The following is a 16,101-nucleotide window of genomic DNA, read 5'->3' as shown; positions in this document are numbered from 1 at the left end:
AAACACTCTTGAATGGAATCGCGACAATTCATCAAATCCTTGGAACTGGTGGAGGGGGGGTGGAGACGCACGTAGCTGCAGGCCTAATCATTACAAATATTGTTTCGCGAGCAACGCTGCCACTCGCAGCCGCTGTATTTAAGCAAGCTGTGCGCGTGCACATTTGTAAAGAGCTCGACGGTATGAGTTACGGCGCTGCTTGCCAAGCCACATCGAGCAGCGCCGTAGTCCGCGCTCTCACTGGAGCCCACAGAGAAAGAGCCACGTGCCGTCTTGCGAGCAGGCACGTGCGAATGCCACTCAGCCCGAGCCCTCGGGGTGGGGTGGGGTTGTGTGTTGGCGGCGACGGTGGTTGGTGGTCGGTAGTGGTGGTTTGGTGGTTGGTGGTGGTTGGTGATGGGGCGGGTGTTGTTTTATCAGCCCACACCAAGCTCCATAAATGGCACCAGCCAAGAGAACTGGCGAGCACTCAGCGTGACTGTGCTCCCAAACGCGGTGCCGACGAGCGTTGCCGCTGCAGCGGAGCTGACAGAAAGAGGGGAGAGGGGGGAGTTGACTGGGACTCTTCCTCTGCTTGACTCGCCGGCTGCAGGTAAACTTTAACAAAACCCAGCCGGGGTTGGAAACCCGAGTTGGAATTGTGCAAGTGTTTTTCGTTTTGTTTTCCTTGGTGAGATCCGTTTGGATTCGAAGAGTGTTTCCATCGCTGTAAAGGTAAGCAAGAACGGAATCCCAATCTGCTCGCATGCTGCTAAGGATCGGGAGTTTTTCATTTTTTGCCAAGAAATTAATTTGGCTTGAGGTTTGGATGTCGAAAAAAAATAAACGGAACGTGTTTTTTTTTCTCTTTCAACTTGAACTTCAAATTAACATAGCCCTCGGGAATTAAACGTTTTCTACAAAACTGAGCAATTGGGATTTCATATTTATAGCCAACACACAGCTGGCACATAAAATAGTGTATGTGCATGTTAATCGTTTTGTTTTAAGTCGTCAACCTTGCAAAGGTAATTAATTTTTGATTCTGTGTTTTTGGAGGAAAACGCATTGCACGTGTAAAGTACATGAAAACATAACACGATAGTCTGTGCACGGTGTAACATTCTGTTGAATATTTTTGTTCTGAAGCGGCTTATTCATATAATGCCAAGTACTCACAAGGTGTACGTCGTAGCTAAGTAAACTGTGGAAGAGTTTCAAAAATCACTTGTGTGTGGAAATTAGTGTTTTCTAATTTTTGCCAGGTTACTTTTGAAAGCAGTTAAAAATTAGAATTGTAAAAAGTTATGGCAGAGCGGCTAAGATCCTGGGTCAAGGCACTCTGCGATCCTCGATTTGAATCTGGGTTTCAGACACCACGACTAAACTGGGTTCTCAATTCATAATAATACAGTTTTTTTGGTTTAGATCGTGTAACTATAAATGTGTCGTTATCCCACCACCACCGGACACAGCTAATTGGTAAGGTTTGTCACGTAAACAAAATGTGCAAATTAGTTCCTACTTAAGCCCTCCAGTGTGTTAAAGAGTAAATCCACAACATTTACAACCGCGAGTACGACGTTTCGCTGGAAATTACATCCAGCATCATCAAGCGATTTTGCCAGAACTGCTCTCAATTCGACACATTTATACAAGTGGTAACTAACCGGCACGTTTTGCTTACGCGACAAACCTCACTGGTTGGCCGTGTCTGATGGTGGCGGGTTAACGACAAATTTATACTTACGCGATCTAACCCCTAAAAACACCGTTATATTGAATAACATTGGTCGTGAAAGCCTCCGTGTCAAAATGGGTTCTCGACTGACTTTAAATCAATGTCAAACTGGTCACCAATGACTACGCGGAAAAAAACCTGCGAGAATTTTACATATTTTCTCTCTGTGTAATTTGGAGAAAATAAATTGTACGCCACACAATGATTAAATAACAGGACAGGTTGAAAGGAGCTACATGAATGGATCTCACGGATAGTCTTGCGAAATCTTCAACGGCACGTTCTCTGACAGAGGGTGCACATTGATCGGTGAGAGTTCTCAATCGACGCTTGGGTCTCATGAAAATGGCACCAATTGCACGAATACATTTAAGAAACAATAGAACGTTTTTTTAAAAGGCAAGAGATATAAAACAAAGCACGTATTGTTTCACGAGCATGGACGTATAATTCTTTGGGTCTTTCGGTAAAGTCACATAGATAGGTTCACAACACAAGCGATCGTCATCAGGAGGATAAAAACAGGGAGAAAGCTGCAGAGGCAGACTGCCTAAGCAGCTTCCCCCCTCTATATTTATTTATTAATTTGAACCTATCTACGTGACTTTACCGAAAGACCCAAAGAATATGAATTCCTGCAGTGACGAAAGCTTTAAGTCAAGATGAACGTATAACCGAGGTGGGGAGGGAGAGTGGTTGGCATAGTTGTTTGTACACTAAGCTATGAACCTGGCGACCTGAGTTTCATTCCCAATCACAGCTGACATCTGCGTGGCAAGTGGTATGCGCTCCATTCCTGGGGCCCACACCCTTTACAAACCCACAACATGAGCATGCTCGGGTACGGCCAAACGATCCCACACGATTCATACCGCACGGCGATCGTTGAAAGGTCTATGGAACCCGTGAAAAGCCAGGGCGAGTGTTTTGCATAACTTCTTAAAAGTCTGTTTCCCAGAGGGCCAGGGCCGGGCCACTTATGTTTGGGTAGCAAGGACACCCCAACGAGCTGCACTCCCAGCCTGGCAGGCCAAACAACCGCGACTTGGCAGGACGCACCGAAGCATAGTTCAGCGGGTGCACAATCATGGCCGTCAATACCACAGCCCCGAAAGCAGGAGGACATAGATCAGTGACAACTTGACACATTTTATTGGCCCACCTGATCTTTTTTGTTGTTCACATGGATCACCGGTATCGGCAGAGAACACTATTTTATCCTTGAAAGAAATGGCAATCCGATTGCTTTTTACTTCCGGCGATCCCTCGCCTAACCTCTTGGCGACGGCACAATGTGGCATATCCGACCGTCACACAAATAAACAGCCCACACCCAGTGTAGTATTCGTGCATGGTGTAGCTTTCATTTGAGAAAGATACATGTACTATTAATCTCGCGTAAGTTCGCTAGTTTGCGCTTCATTTTTTGCGCAGTCAGCCTATTTTTGTTTATTTAGTTTGTTGTCCTTTCCCACCCCTCCCACCTATGATTGGCACAATTGGCTACGGATGGTGCGAAATAAGTTCAACATACATACGTACAACATGAATACATCGTTTGTGTGCAGTCCTCTTTCCATCTCCCTTGTCGTCATCGCCTGACAGATGTTCACATATCAGACCTTTTCACACATTCACCTCTCTGTGTACCCAGCTGGCAGGCTACACGAGGTCTTACTATATTGTGAATAAATCTAGTTAAGTACACAGCTGTATATTATCTTAACGATGCGCCCTGAATTTCATCTTTCCATCTCGCCGGCGATCATCTCTTGAAGTGAAGTCAAGAGTACTGAAGAAATGCTATATATGGATACCTTGCAGAGGCGAGTCCAACGTATAATGAATGCCTCTGGGCTGAGCAGCAACTCTCGCTAGTCCACACATTAATGGCAAAGACTGTATTTGCCAAAAACAACGCAGGCAGGCAGCCCCACATGCCATGCCTCCACAATGCACGAGAGGTCTGTGCTCAAAAACAAAATAAACAACGCTTATGGAAAAATAACACGAGAGCTCATTGGGTGCGATAAAAAAAAAGACGAAAAAATTTACGGAGGTTTGTGCCGACAACGTTGGGCAGCGTTTTGCCGAGCAGTAGGTTCGTGCCGTTACGTGTCGGCTGAACTGTGGTTGGGACGGCGCGAATGCAGGTGTTCTCCCCAGCTGTGCATGTCACCTTCTGAGCAGAGGTCGCAAACGGGTTTTGATTCCTTACCCGTACCTGGCCGCACCAGGGTCGCAAATGGGTACCTGTACCCGGCCGGGTACGGGTACCCGTACCCTACCCGAAATGAGTGACAAACGGTTACTCACCAGTGACTCATGGCCTACCCGTACCCGTACCTTGCCGCACCAGGGTCGCAAACGGGTACCCGTACCCGGCCGGGTACGGGTAGCCGGGTATCGGGTAGGGTACGGGTATCGGGTACCCGGTTGCGACCTCACCTTCTGAGCGGTGTAGAGCAATGCGCCGCACTACCCCCTCCCTCTCTCTCTCCCTCCTCCACCCACAGCCACCCTTCGCTCTGGACCGGATAGAGCGTTCTCGCGCTCGTTCGCTCGCTTGCGTTTTGCCTCGGAAGTGCCTCAAAATATTTGGCAGGTTTATAGTGACCTCCCTGTTTGTGGTGACCGGTTCCCCACCCATCGCCCCCACCACCATCCAAGCGTGGGCAACTTTTTTTGCGTTGTTGTTTTTTAATGTGCATGGCAGGCCGAGCACAAGTGACCAATAGAAATGTGCCCCAGCTGTTGGAACCGCTTCAGACAATTTACGAGAGCTTTGGGCGGCAGAGTCGGCCTTGGGTTTCTCCTGTCCACACTGCTGACTAACAGGAGAGAGGAAGCAACGCACTCACGCTTTTCCACTATTCACTCAATCATACCTTCTTTTTGCGTTGCACCGCAGCATGTGTGTTGTGGAAACGGATTTTTACATAATTCATTACAGTACAACCGTAACGTGAGAAAGTATGCACGTAATTGCAAAAACCTGCAGAGGCCGGTCAAATATAGATCATTGCTAATGAAACGCCACTCCTGAAACTTTACATTCAGCTGCTGGAAATTCAGCGAGATGCAAGTGACAGATAAGTGAATTTTTGAACCGGACCCAAACGACTGTTATTTATGAGAGGCTGGAATTTAACAAGCGCCGCTGTTCACATTTGTGCTACTGGAAAGCGTCCTGCTGTCAGCACCGTGTTCATCAAGCTGCTAATACAGCCCCGCAGCTTCGGCTTTGTGTATTCACTGAAGCGGGAGCGAGCGAGAGGCTGCGAGGCTAAAGTCTAACCTTCTCAACAAAATTATTTTGGCAGCGAACCTGCTCTTCTGAGTGACCAAATTCACAAATGTGGCTTCTCGAAAGCCATTACGACGAACGCTCTGTGTTGTAGGGCCGTGTTGATGTTTTGCGCAGGGCATGCATTTATATTACAAGGGAACCCCCCCACCCATCTCGTGTAAACATAACAATGGCAGGCTGTGCAATTAAGCCAAGGCATGTCAGGAATTACCAGACAGCACTTACGCTTAACCTCGCTGGCTAATGCTGGGTCTTCACAGGAGTTTAGGCAGGTTTGTTTAGGCAGGTTTAGTGAACGTCACATGCCTTGTGTTACGCGACACCGTGCTTGTGCCACCACAGCGTAGGTTCTTAACTTCAGGGTCGTATGGTGGATAACTTGATGTGTACACGCACAACAAATTACAATAATGTTCCTTTACACAAATTATTATCACCATCCGTCTGTCCTTCCCTCCCTCTCCCTCCAGCCAGCAAAATATAATTCGCTCTCACTAAGTGTTTAGAAAATGCACTAATTACAAAATATTACCTTTTCTTTCCAATTGACCATGCTCAGCCTTTCAACATCTCCTACCCCCCACACAACAAAGGTCCAGTGAACTCTAGTTTGACAAATAAAAACGACGTCTCTGGAATAGTTTTAGTTTTCTTGTGCCCTTAGAACTAAGGTCTTGAAGAATTATACAGCCATGGCAATGCCCTGCCTTCTATTAATCACTCGTCACTTTCCCACTCGTGTCACTTAACCAATGGCAGCTGCTCCAAAGGTTTCAGTGCCCTCGGCTCCGCCCACTTTGTACCTCATCGAAACCTGATTGGCTCTCACTGCACGCACCGATGCATGAAGTTCCCTCTTGTCAACTTTGCAAAACACTAACTTACATCCCCAGACCCTCACTTAATTGAGGACTGCGTTGCCATTACGTTTCATTACACGTATAACGCGATCCTGCGTTAACCCAACCGAGGAATGATGGCTATCTAGCTAAAGCACGTATATCGCAGTATGCACTAGCGCTGGCTTTCCCATATGGCCTGTTCTGAAAGCCAGCACTTACTTGAGGAATTTTTGGCCAGACTATAGACTGAAAATTGAAACCCCCCCATCATGACCAAAGAAGCAAAGTTATGGTGTAACAATTATAAGGTATGCCACCTTCATCAACCAGATAAAATCTTGCTTTTTAAGTCTAAATAGCTAAACAAGTTGGCAGCTCTTTTAAAAGGTCGGCATCTTTACACTCTCTCTATCAGATATTTTCTGGCAAGTGTCCTTAACCTTTAAAAAAACTGGTAGAAACTAGTCAAAAAAACCAAGAAGCTATTAATAATGTTAGACAGAAATAATTACCGGTCGTCTGTTTGACATGGTCCTTGCACTTCAGGCTACCCCTTAACCCCAAGGTCACAACTGATATGCAAGTTATTGCTGACATGCCTGCACAGCAGCGAAAAGTATCACGTTTCAGATATGTCAGAAACGCCCATTGTCTTTATTCCTTAAGACAATGGCATTCCAATTAGGCGGCCCACCACTGCGCTGTTGTCTATAAACACCAGCAATGTTATCCACCTCATTCAGGGGTAATGTGGGATCATTTAGGGAATGCACTTACAGACGGAATGCGAGCGAGCGGTATTGTCGTGCCACTGCCTAAGAATAATAAGACACAGGAGCCCCGGCGGGGTGGCGCGTTGAAATGAACCTTTTACCTGTTGGGCAATCTTGTTTGGGAAGATAAATGGCCAGGATTGTGCCTTCAAGCTCCCAACCGATGACACGCGATCGTCAACACGCCTAGCGGGCAACATAGCTGTACGGGAACGCACAAACGCTCCCGGGGGTCTTTGACACGGGGAGCATCATTTATAATTAGGCAGCACTCAAACCCCACATTATTGAAAGTGTCATTCACTCATTTAGTTTTGGCGAGGCGTCATATAAATATATTTGCATTTGATGTAAATCAAGTGTGCGCTTATTAGCGGGAAGTAATTTCTAAGTGATTGTGATTTTCACGCGAACCACTGTCTGTGAAATTGTTATAGTTTTTTTAAAGCAATGTTTTTATTTTCATTAAAATATATATTCGAAACGCACTGTTGACAAAAACCCAGATTATATTGTATAGAATATTAATAACTATTAAACTTGCAAATGTTCGTTTGTTTTGTTTGTAGTGTTGATCTTATTGTACTTTTATAGTACTGTAATTGCAATAGCTATTGCAGTCTTGGTGTTTTATTATCATATCATAGTTACTTTTCGATTTAAAGCTTTCGTGACTGCAGGGATTCATCTTCTTGGTTCTTTCGGTAAAGTCACGTAGAAGGGATGTCCTAATCAAAAGGAGACCTGATGGTTCAATGAGCCACTCTGTCTACAGGAAAGCCACCCACACGGATGCTTATCTAAAACCGGATTCCCACCACCATCCATCCCAGAAGAATTCCCTCATCAAGACTCTATATCATAGAGCCCAATGCATCTCCGACCATGAACACATTTCCAGTGAACTCAAACACGTACGCCAAGCTCTTAAGGCTAATGGTTACTCCGACTACACAATCCGCAAAGCCATCACTCCAACTATCAAGAAGGATCCTGTTGAGGAGCCTTTCAAGACCATCACCTTACCCTACATTGCTGGGGTCACAAAAAAGATCTCCAAAATCCTGATTAAACACAAGATCCAGGTCCGATTCAACACAGTACATAAAATCCGTGATCTGGTACCGTCTGTAAAAGATGTGATTCCAGACATACAGTACCCTGGCGTCTACAAACTAAGTTGCCTCTGTGGTAGCAGTTACATTGGGGAAACCAAACGACACGTCTCAGACCGCATTCGTGAACATAAAGCTGATCTAAAACACGGTAGGACAAACACCTCAGCCGTGGCAGACCACTGTTACAACTCAGTGGGCTCACATGACATTGACTTCTCCAAGACGGAGGTTCTCTGCAAGCCATCTGGCTATCATGAGAGATTCGTTCATGAGGCGATCCACATATACAAACACAGAGACAATTTTAACCGAGAAGATGGATTCAGGCTTAGCAATCATTGGAAGGACGTAATAAACCATTTCGATACACATTAGGGTGAGTTGAATAATACATAGTGTTATATTAAAATGTATAAAGTATAGGGTGGTTTACAGCAATACAGTTTATAATTTAATGTTGGGTTTATCTATGGCAGTATATAGTACTGTATATGCTAAGAGAATAAAGTTTAGATGGAAGTATATTATATACTTCTTACGACGTAGAATTGTAATTTATTATTTGTTGTTAGTAACTCAGCTTATTGTAGAGTATAGTAAGTATCAGTTTATATTTTAGTTTTTTATGTAGTTTTTTACTTTGGTTTTCTACATGGTTGTTTGGTAAATGCAGCTACATATCATTAACATTCCTTTCCTTTATTAACGCTGTTCCTTGCGCCCCCCCGTGGTGCTGTTGATCCTGCATAATGCATGGGCATAATGGGACTTTGAAACCCCTCCGCCCACCTCCTACGCATTGCCCATTGGTATGCTAAATTCCTCTTCATATGCACATTCTTTTGTTAAGGCGCTCCTCCTCGCTACACCTATATAAGCTCCTAGCTTCATAATGTCTCATTCTTCGCCTGAGGACGGCTGCTTGCGTTGTGGCCGAAACGTCGTGAGAATTGTTTTATTATGTTTTATTTTTATTATTTTATTACTTCCCTTCTACGTGACTTTACCGAAAGAACCAAGAAGATCATAGTTACTGTGTTGGGGTATTAACACAGTTAAATTGTAATGCTATTGCTTTGTTCAATGAGAATGAGCTGTTAATGTGTTCATCTTTTATGTACAGTTAGTGTCCTTGTATTATATCCTTGTTCCTACGAGAACATAATTGTACTTTTGGTTATACAGCTAGTATAAAAGGGAAATTTGCGAATATGTGTCTGTTCGAAATGTTTAGCATACTTCCCAACATGCAAAAAACTTGAAATTTGGCATGTGGGTAGTTTTCCAGACTGTACACAACGCAATAAGTAAAAAAATAGAATTTTGTATTTTGGGGGGGCGGGAGGGCACAATAATGGATATATTTTGCACGGCAAGTGAGCGGTGACGTCACATCTGTGATGTCACCCGCATGCGGCAGCGTGACGCAGTGTGCCTGCTGACGTCACGCATTCCCCCCACCCTCCGCGTAGGCCGTGTATTAATCCAAGAGAAGAATCCAAGTCTCGGGCGAAGCTAGTACAGCTATAATCTAATCATGTAAACAGAATGCTAATATGTATTTGATTAAATGAAGCAACATTCAATAAATAAATACAAATAGTGATGTACTACGAAGTTGAAGGCACAGGCTTCACAGTTACTTACACTATAGAGAGTAATTTTTTTACGTAGAATTAATGGGAACTAACATGCAATGTCTACTAAGCTATAAACTATTTAAATTTTACCAGGCAAGGCTCACCGAGCTAGAAAGCTCTTTTCAGAAGCGATCTGGCGATAAATGATAACACAAGGAAGTGGCTTATTACGTGGAAATTTATTCCGGACAAATACTCTAAGCGCATGTTTCTAAATGTTTACCTATGCAAAATATCCACAGACCATATGCACATTTTACATTCAGGCTAACGGAGCAAACAAAAATGTACCAACAAGACAGGAGGAAAAAGAAACGACACAAAAAGACAAAAATTATTGATTATTTAATTGAACCGTGGCCTCAAACCATGACTAATTATCAAATCAATGGGAAGGTGTGCATAATTACATGCCGACCAGAAGTTACATCTGTTTAACCCAAAAAATTAAAAAAAATTGATTATCTTTGGCGATGCAAAGGCTACCTCCGGGCACTTTAAATTTTATCTTCAGTTGAAAAATAGAAACATCAATGCAACATGTCACTCAATTTAACGATTTATTTCACTTGTCCAAAGATAATATTTTCTATCGCATTTTGCTACAAGACGTTTTGTTTTTAAAGCACAAAGGGTTTTTTTTTTCCACCGGGGGACACTTACGTTTCAGCAGGGATCTTAAGCTTGTGAAGCCACGTGCATAAAGCAGTAAAAAAATGCACTTTCCCGTATTGACCAAACCGCTGTGCACAGTCATATAGTCACACATGGCAAGTGGCCACAAGTGGGGCTAAAGGGGGGCCTGGACTTGTGATCATTGATCTGAGCAGACTGCAGCACTGTGTGAGAGTAAGTACAAGACAGAAACAATAACCGAAAATCATTTAAAGCACCCCCAGTATGGTCACTTTTCATTACATTTGCTTGTGTAATACAGCATATTCAAACTGGTTTTATATTACGGGGCAATTGTGCTCCATTGAAATTAAATTATTGAATGGGTGCAAATAACCATTCACAACTATTCATAAGATGTCATGCCTACGATCAAAACACTCCATCTAAATGCATCCGATCTTATCAGATATCGGAAGCTAAGCTTCATCACCACGGATGGGTGACCCACCAGGGCCTGCCAAGTGTGTGGGGTTGATAAACATGTCAAACACTTGATTAATGGAACTGGTCAAACAGCCCAATGCTGAACTCTTCTGAAAGCGAGCTGTGAGACTCAGTGACACTTTTTCTGGATACATTTAAAAGTATATTTAAACATTAGGTCTTAAATATAGTACACTGGCTGCAGCTTCATTTACAATTGTAAAAAAACATAAGAATAAAAAGATATAGGAGTGCTACAATAATAAGCATTAACGCATGATTTAAAAACTTAAATTAAATTCACCCAGCATATGCTCAGATTTCATCTTGGCGTATATACACAGAATCAAGCTGGAATCAATGTAAAAAACAAACAAAACCACTCGTTCTGACGAGTGATAGAAACTGCCATTTTTTCAACGGTTTAACATAACTTGACTCCTGTCTGTGTGTCGTGGTCAAATCTTGTAATCAAAATTTAGTCTACTTCCTGTTGTCCAATCAATTCCAAATTTTGCACACGTACTCAGTTAATTCGCTACTTTAAAGCAATTTTCATTTTGTATGGACGCCTTATTATTTATATATTTTTGTGTACGTCAAAAACGCCGCGGTCCCTAAACTCTCGAATCGCCTCACCCAAGAAGCAGGCGCCACGTGTCTCAGGCGCGCCTGCTCCGTGTGAACGAGTTACGGGCACCCTCACTCCACACAAACAAAAGTTGTACATTGAAGATTCATTTATAAAATAACCAATTAATTCAAGTAAGCATTGATGTTCGAGCAGGCGCCGCATCATCGATGTACTTCTCGACCGTGAGCTAAACGAACTTGTGAATAAAACCGTTGTTTTAAAAAAATATATTTTTTTAGGAGTTTATTTCTTCATAGTTAAAAAAATAACCTGTTGTGTCCTGTTACAACTAGAATGGGGAGGCACTCAACATATGTTCGACAGCCCTGAGACTGTTGCGCAAATTCCACATTCCTATGGTTGGAGAATAAACCATTCCACGGAACAACCTCACTGTCGACTTGCCGCAAAGTGGTACTAATTTTATAGATCCCTGGGGTGAACGAGGGCTGTGTGGGCCCTCAACCTGGAATGCGGGTCATTAGTGACATTTCCCAAACTTCCCAATGCAGGTTCCTCTGAAAAAAAAAGTTGAGGATCAAGAAACACTCTCCGGGATAAACCATACATGATGATGATCATTATCATGAATAGGTTGACCGAGTGGAGGGTCTCTATTTTTTATTGCAAGTAGGCATCCCCACGCAGTTTCGATCACGGGGGCTGTCTGACCATGCTTCACCACTTTGGTCTGTGCGGGTTGGTGAAAGGCAGTGCCCAGGACCGTTTGAGACATCACTTGCCACTGCTGTCAGCCACTGCCATGAATCGAAATCAGTTTTCTGGATTTATAGCAGAGTATGCTAACCACTGAACAACAACTCCACCTCAAATAACTATACTGTATTTCATATATATATGAATACATAAATAATCATGAGGTGCCCCCTCAAATATTTCTATAAAATCCTAAACAGGATGTGAAACCACAACCATCCTAGTTTTTTTTAATTACAAAGTTGCTTGGCACAGGCCGAAAGGCCCTAAATGCCCAGCACCAGAGCCCGGAACTTTGACCACAGTACCACCTGACCGGATTTCAAGAGCATGAAAAAATGAACACTGCACGTTGGCAATGGAAATTTTTTCCATGGCTTATAAATGAGTAGCAGTGTCTGAAAGGGTTGTGCGTGTGCACATGCGTGGTAGAGACTGCGCAAACAGGTCAATATGTGCAGTACTTGGCCTCAATCTTAGCCACAGCTGGGCGCACGCTGAGCCCTCATGCCAAGGGGGCCTCACCAACAGGAATCACGTCATCTGTACAGCGTGGCACTTAAAGAGGCAGCGAGCATACCTCACGATGCGCACACACACTGCATTGGCAGATGCCTGTCGAATGCTGTACGGTTAAAGAGGGGGGCATTATGGCAGCGGACACACGATGGCGTTAATGAGACCATACGGTTGTGTATTGTCAGTTCCGTGTTTATTATAAACTGCGTTTACATGTCTCAGTGGCTTTACACCGGAAGGTTATTTTATTACTTTGAAGACTCTTTCGAGAGCAAATATAGCACCTGAAATATCGCAGGTGTGTTGGGCCAGAAGCGATGAAATCAGCGCATGTCCAGGCGCGAGATGAACTGTTGCATCGCAAGACTTTGAGAGACTGTGAGGGATTGGTAAGATCTTAATCCAGCAGCTGACGGAGCATGATTGACCACGATGATCGAGTTCGTATAAAGGATGCATTCGTGGCTAAAGATCTGACATTCATTAAACGGAACGCGTCAACCGCAACACATGCGGATCACGTTTTATAAAGGTGGCAATCGACGCTCAATCCTACCAGTTAATTATCGCCCAGGGGAGCGGAAATGGATCGAGCTATTTGAGGCAACGTCTGCACTTGTTGGGCAGGTAGTGATGCGTGCACTCTGAACTGCCAAGAGGCCAGGTTCTGTGCGCTCATGCCCACACGGCTGTTAATGCGTACGCGCATTAACATAACAGTGAGCTCCATTCACACGTTGGCGAATTTTGGCACAAACGTATCAATGTCTCCCATTCCCAACCATAGGGAAAAATAACCAACGTGATATTTTCACCCACCACATCGAGATATGAAATAAGGAACAATAAACAATTGCTGCGTATTTATTCCTAAGTAAATTTTCCTAATTACACCATTCATTTAACCATTATATGCACAAATAAACTGGACGCATTCCTCAATAACACAGCCTTAGACTAGTGAGGCAACGTTTCTGGCAATGGCCCTTCTTGATTGCACATAAATTACAGATGTCACAAGTACGTCATGAGAAACGGCTATAGATTAAGTATTGCCCAGCAGCAGTTTGGCACATGTGGTTCCACGAAATTGTGGTCAGGGGCTTTTTTAGCGGCCGCAATAAACCACATGCCAAATACTGCAGTGTGGCAGATTGGCCCCAAAGAACCTCATGACAGCTCATCACACCCATTACGTGTGTCATCAGCACGAAAGGTCTTTCCCTAAGGGCAGAGACTCAACAACAGCCTGTTGCGTCGACCTGTGAGACCCTTAAGGACATGGGGATGGGGGTGGTTGATTGGTTGGCTGAGTGGTTAAGGGAGTGGGTGGGCGGTTCGGAGTGCAATGCTGCCCACGGTACTGCTTTCCGTGATTACCATCAGGACCATCAGGTGGAGCGGATCAATTTGGAGAATGAAAATTAACTATTACAAAAAGACGGGACCGTGGGAGGTCGCAAGCACTGGAGCTGAGAAGGGATGGTCTAGCAGATACGTAGGTTGGTGGAGGGGTGGGTGATGAGTAGGGAGTCAGCAGGTAGGTGAATATATGAGTGGAATAACGGAAATTGGATAGTGTGTAAATTAATTGACTTGGTGAGCAGACATTGTGTGGGGGGGGGGGGGGTTAAGTGATCGGGAAGGTGAGTGATTGGGTTAGGTGTGTGGGTAGGTGGTTGGGCAAAAACGCTCGAGTGTGAAGGTACGTAAGCGATTGATTTAATGGATATGTGATTGATTAGGTGGGGGTGGCATACCTGTCAACCCATACGGTTTACCCCGTATTCTTGTGCAGGGATATTGAGTTTTCAGGTCCATACGGCGTACAGCCGTTTCAATACGGGCAAGGGCAAACCAATTTTTGTCTATTTGTTTGTGTTTCTCCCTTCTGATGGGACTTTGTAGGATGAACGTTGAGATTCATAAGGGCACCACGGGGTGACCAATGAGGTGTGTGAATTGGCCTGTAATAAGCTAGGCACTGATACGGGGGTTGACATGTATGGTGTGGGTTACTGGATGAGTAGGTGACTAAGTCTACGAGTGAGTGCCTGGAGAGGACGACTGAGAAGTTGGGTGGGTGGGTAGGCGTTTGGAACTATGGGTTGGTGGCAGGTGGCTGGATGAGTAGATGATGGCCCAATTGTTGAGTGGGTGACCGAAGCTATTGCCTACGTGTTGCGGTTTGTTGAGCAGGCGCATCAGAAATCCGCACGAGTACCTGAACCAGAGGTCGCAACCGGGTACCCGATACCCGTACCCTACCCGATACCCGGCTACCCTGGTGCGGCCGGGTACGGGTAAGGAATCAAAACCCGTTTGCGACCTCTGACCTGACCGCTCAATCCCACACCCCTCGACAACCACCCAGGCCCCTGGCCCGTGGAGGTCGTCAGGGTCATCAGCACGAACAATCACCCCTCAACCCCCTCCCCCCCCAGGACAACAACAACCACCGCCATTCGCCACTAAGTGGCGATGACGTCACCACGACGCTTGTGCCAGGCCATGTGCACCTTAAGGCCATGTGCACCTTGAGGCCACGTGAAGTGTCGAACGCCCGCTGGGCAGAAGGTCACGAGGCAGACCCAGAAGAGGTCACGGGTCGACTGAGATGACTGAGATGACCGGCTGATGCACCACCTGTGCCCCCTACTGTGCCAACCAGCTGTGTTATAGCCACTGGACACACACCACACACACACACACCGGTCAACCCCCACCACCTTCAACCCAGCACCATCCGCCCCGCTCACCTGCGCGGGGTCGTCGTAGTAGACTCCTATGGAGCGCAGCCTGGGCGCGATGCTCGCCGCCTCGGTGTAGAGGCGGCCGCTTTGTCGGTAGGGCCCCACGCGGTATTTGTAGGCGACGGTGAGGCCGCGCACGGGCGGAGACCCGGTACGCACCACCACAGCAGCGCACAGCCCCGAGTGGAGCGCTACGCCCACCAGCGAGCCGAGCAGCAGCAGCAGGAGCGCCGCGATGAGCGATAGCAGCGCCCAGTCCTCCATGAGAAGCGGCGGCGGCGGCGGTGACTGCGACGGCGGCGAGAGAAAGACGACGATGGGTCGATGTTGGGGCTTGTTGTTGCTATCCGCTGCCACCGTTTGTATTTACTGGAGCGCTTAAGCGCGCGGCGGAGCGAAGCGCGTGCCCATTGGCTGCGCGCGCAGACGCTGACCAATGGGAGGCGCGCGTTGGGCCACCTCGCGCCCGCGCCCACCAATCACAGCGCGCTTCTGCGCGTCCGGTCTACGAAATGCAATTGGCATGTGGTGGGTTCATAGGTGGGTTTTGTGGTTGGTGGGGAATTACCGTTTGCTGGCGATTGTTGTTTGTTTGTTATTTGGAGGCGCTGCGGGGGAGGAGGAGTTTAATGACAGAAGGCAAGGGATGCGGCGGCGACGTGTCGCGTTTGCGGCAGCTGTCGTGATCGGGGAGAATGAGGCAGCGAATGTCAACAATGCGGGCTGCGTGTGGGACTCGTGAAGGAGCTCCACGGACTTCCGGGTCCACGCGCCGCTTTCTACCACGTGGGCGGACGCGACCACTGCTCTGGGAGGGAGGGGGGCGCGCATGGAACAATGGGGCCACGTGCTGACAGAGCTTGCCGTCGACGATTCGATGAATTGTCGCGGTTTCGTTTCGAGGATGATTTGGTGTTTTTTGTTAGAATTCTATTGAATGTATCGGCCCCTTAGTGGCTGCGGAGGTCACATGG

The 16,101-nt window shown here is 46.0% G+C and overlaps 1 protein-coding gene across 1 annotated transcript in view; it reads right to left on the bottom strand.

The window, feature by feature from the left end:
- The window catches only part of TEX264 (testis expressed 264, ER-phagy receptor), a 154,245-nt gene extending 138,379 nt beyond the window's left edge, over nt 1-15,866 (bottom strand). Inside the window, exon 1 of the mRNA XM_078610581.1 lies at nt 15,134-15,866. Coding sequence (XP_078466707.1) covers nt 15,134-15,391 — 258 coding nt within the window. The 5' untranslated portion in view covers nt 15,392-15,866. The remainder of the gene's footprint in view (nt 1-15,133) is intronic.
- Nucleotides 15,867-16,101: the final 235 nt, after the last annotated feature.

Source organism: Lampetra planeri, chromosome 34, assembly GCF_965212315.1.
Source record: "Lampetra planeri chromosome 34, kcLamPlan1.2.h2, whole genome shotgun sequence".
NCBI lineage: Eukaryota > Metazoa > Chordata > Hyperoartia > Petromyzontiformes > Petromyzontidae > Lampetra > Lampetra planeri.
The sequence above is the reverse complement of the archived record's forward strand: the minus strand, read 5'-3'. Positions and strand labels throughout refer to the sequence as shown.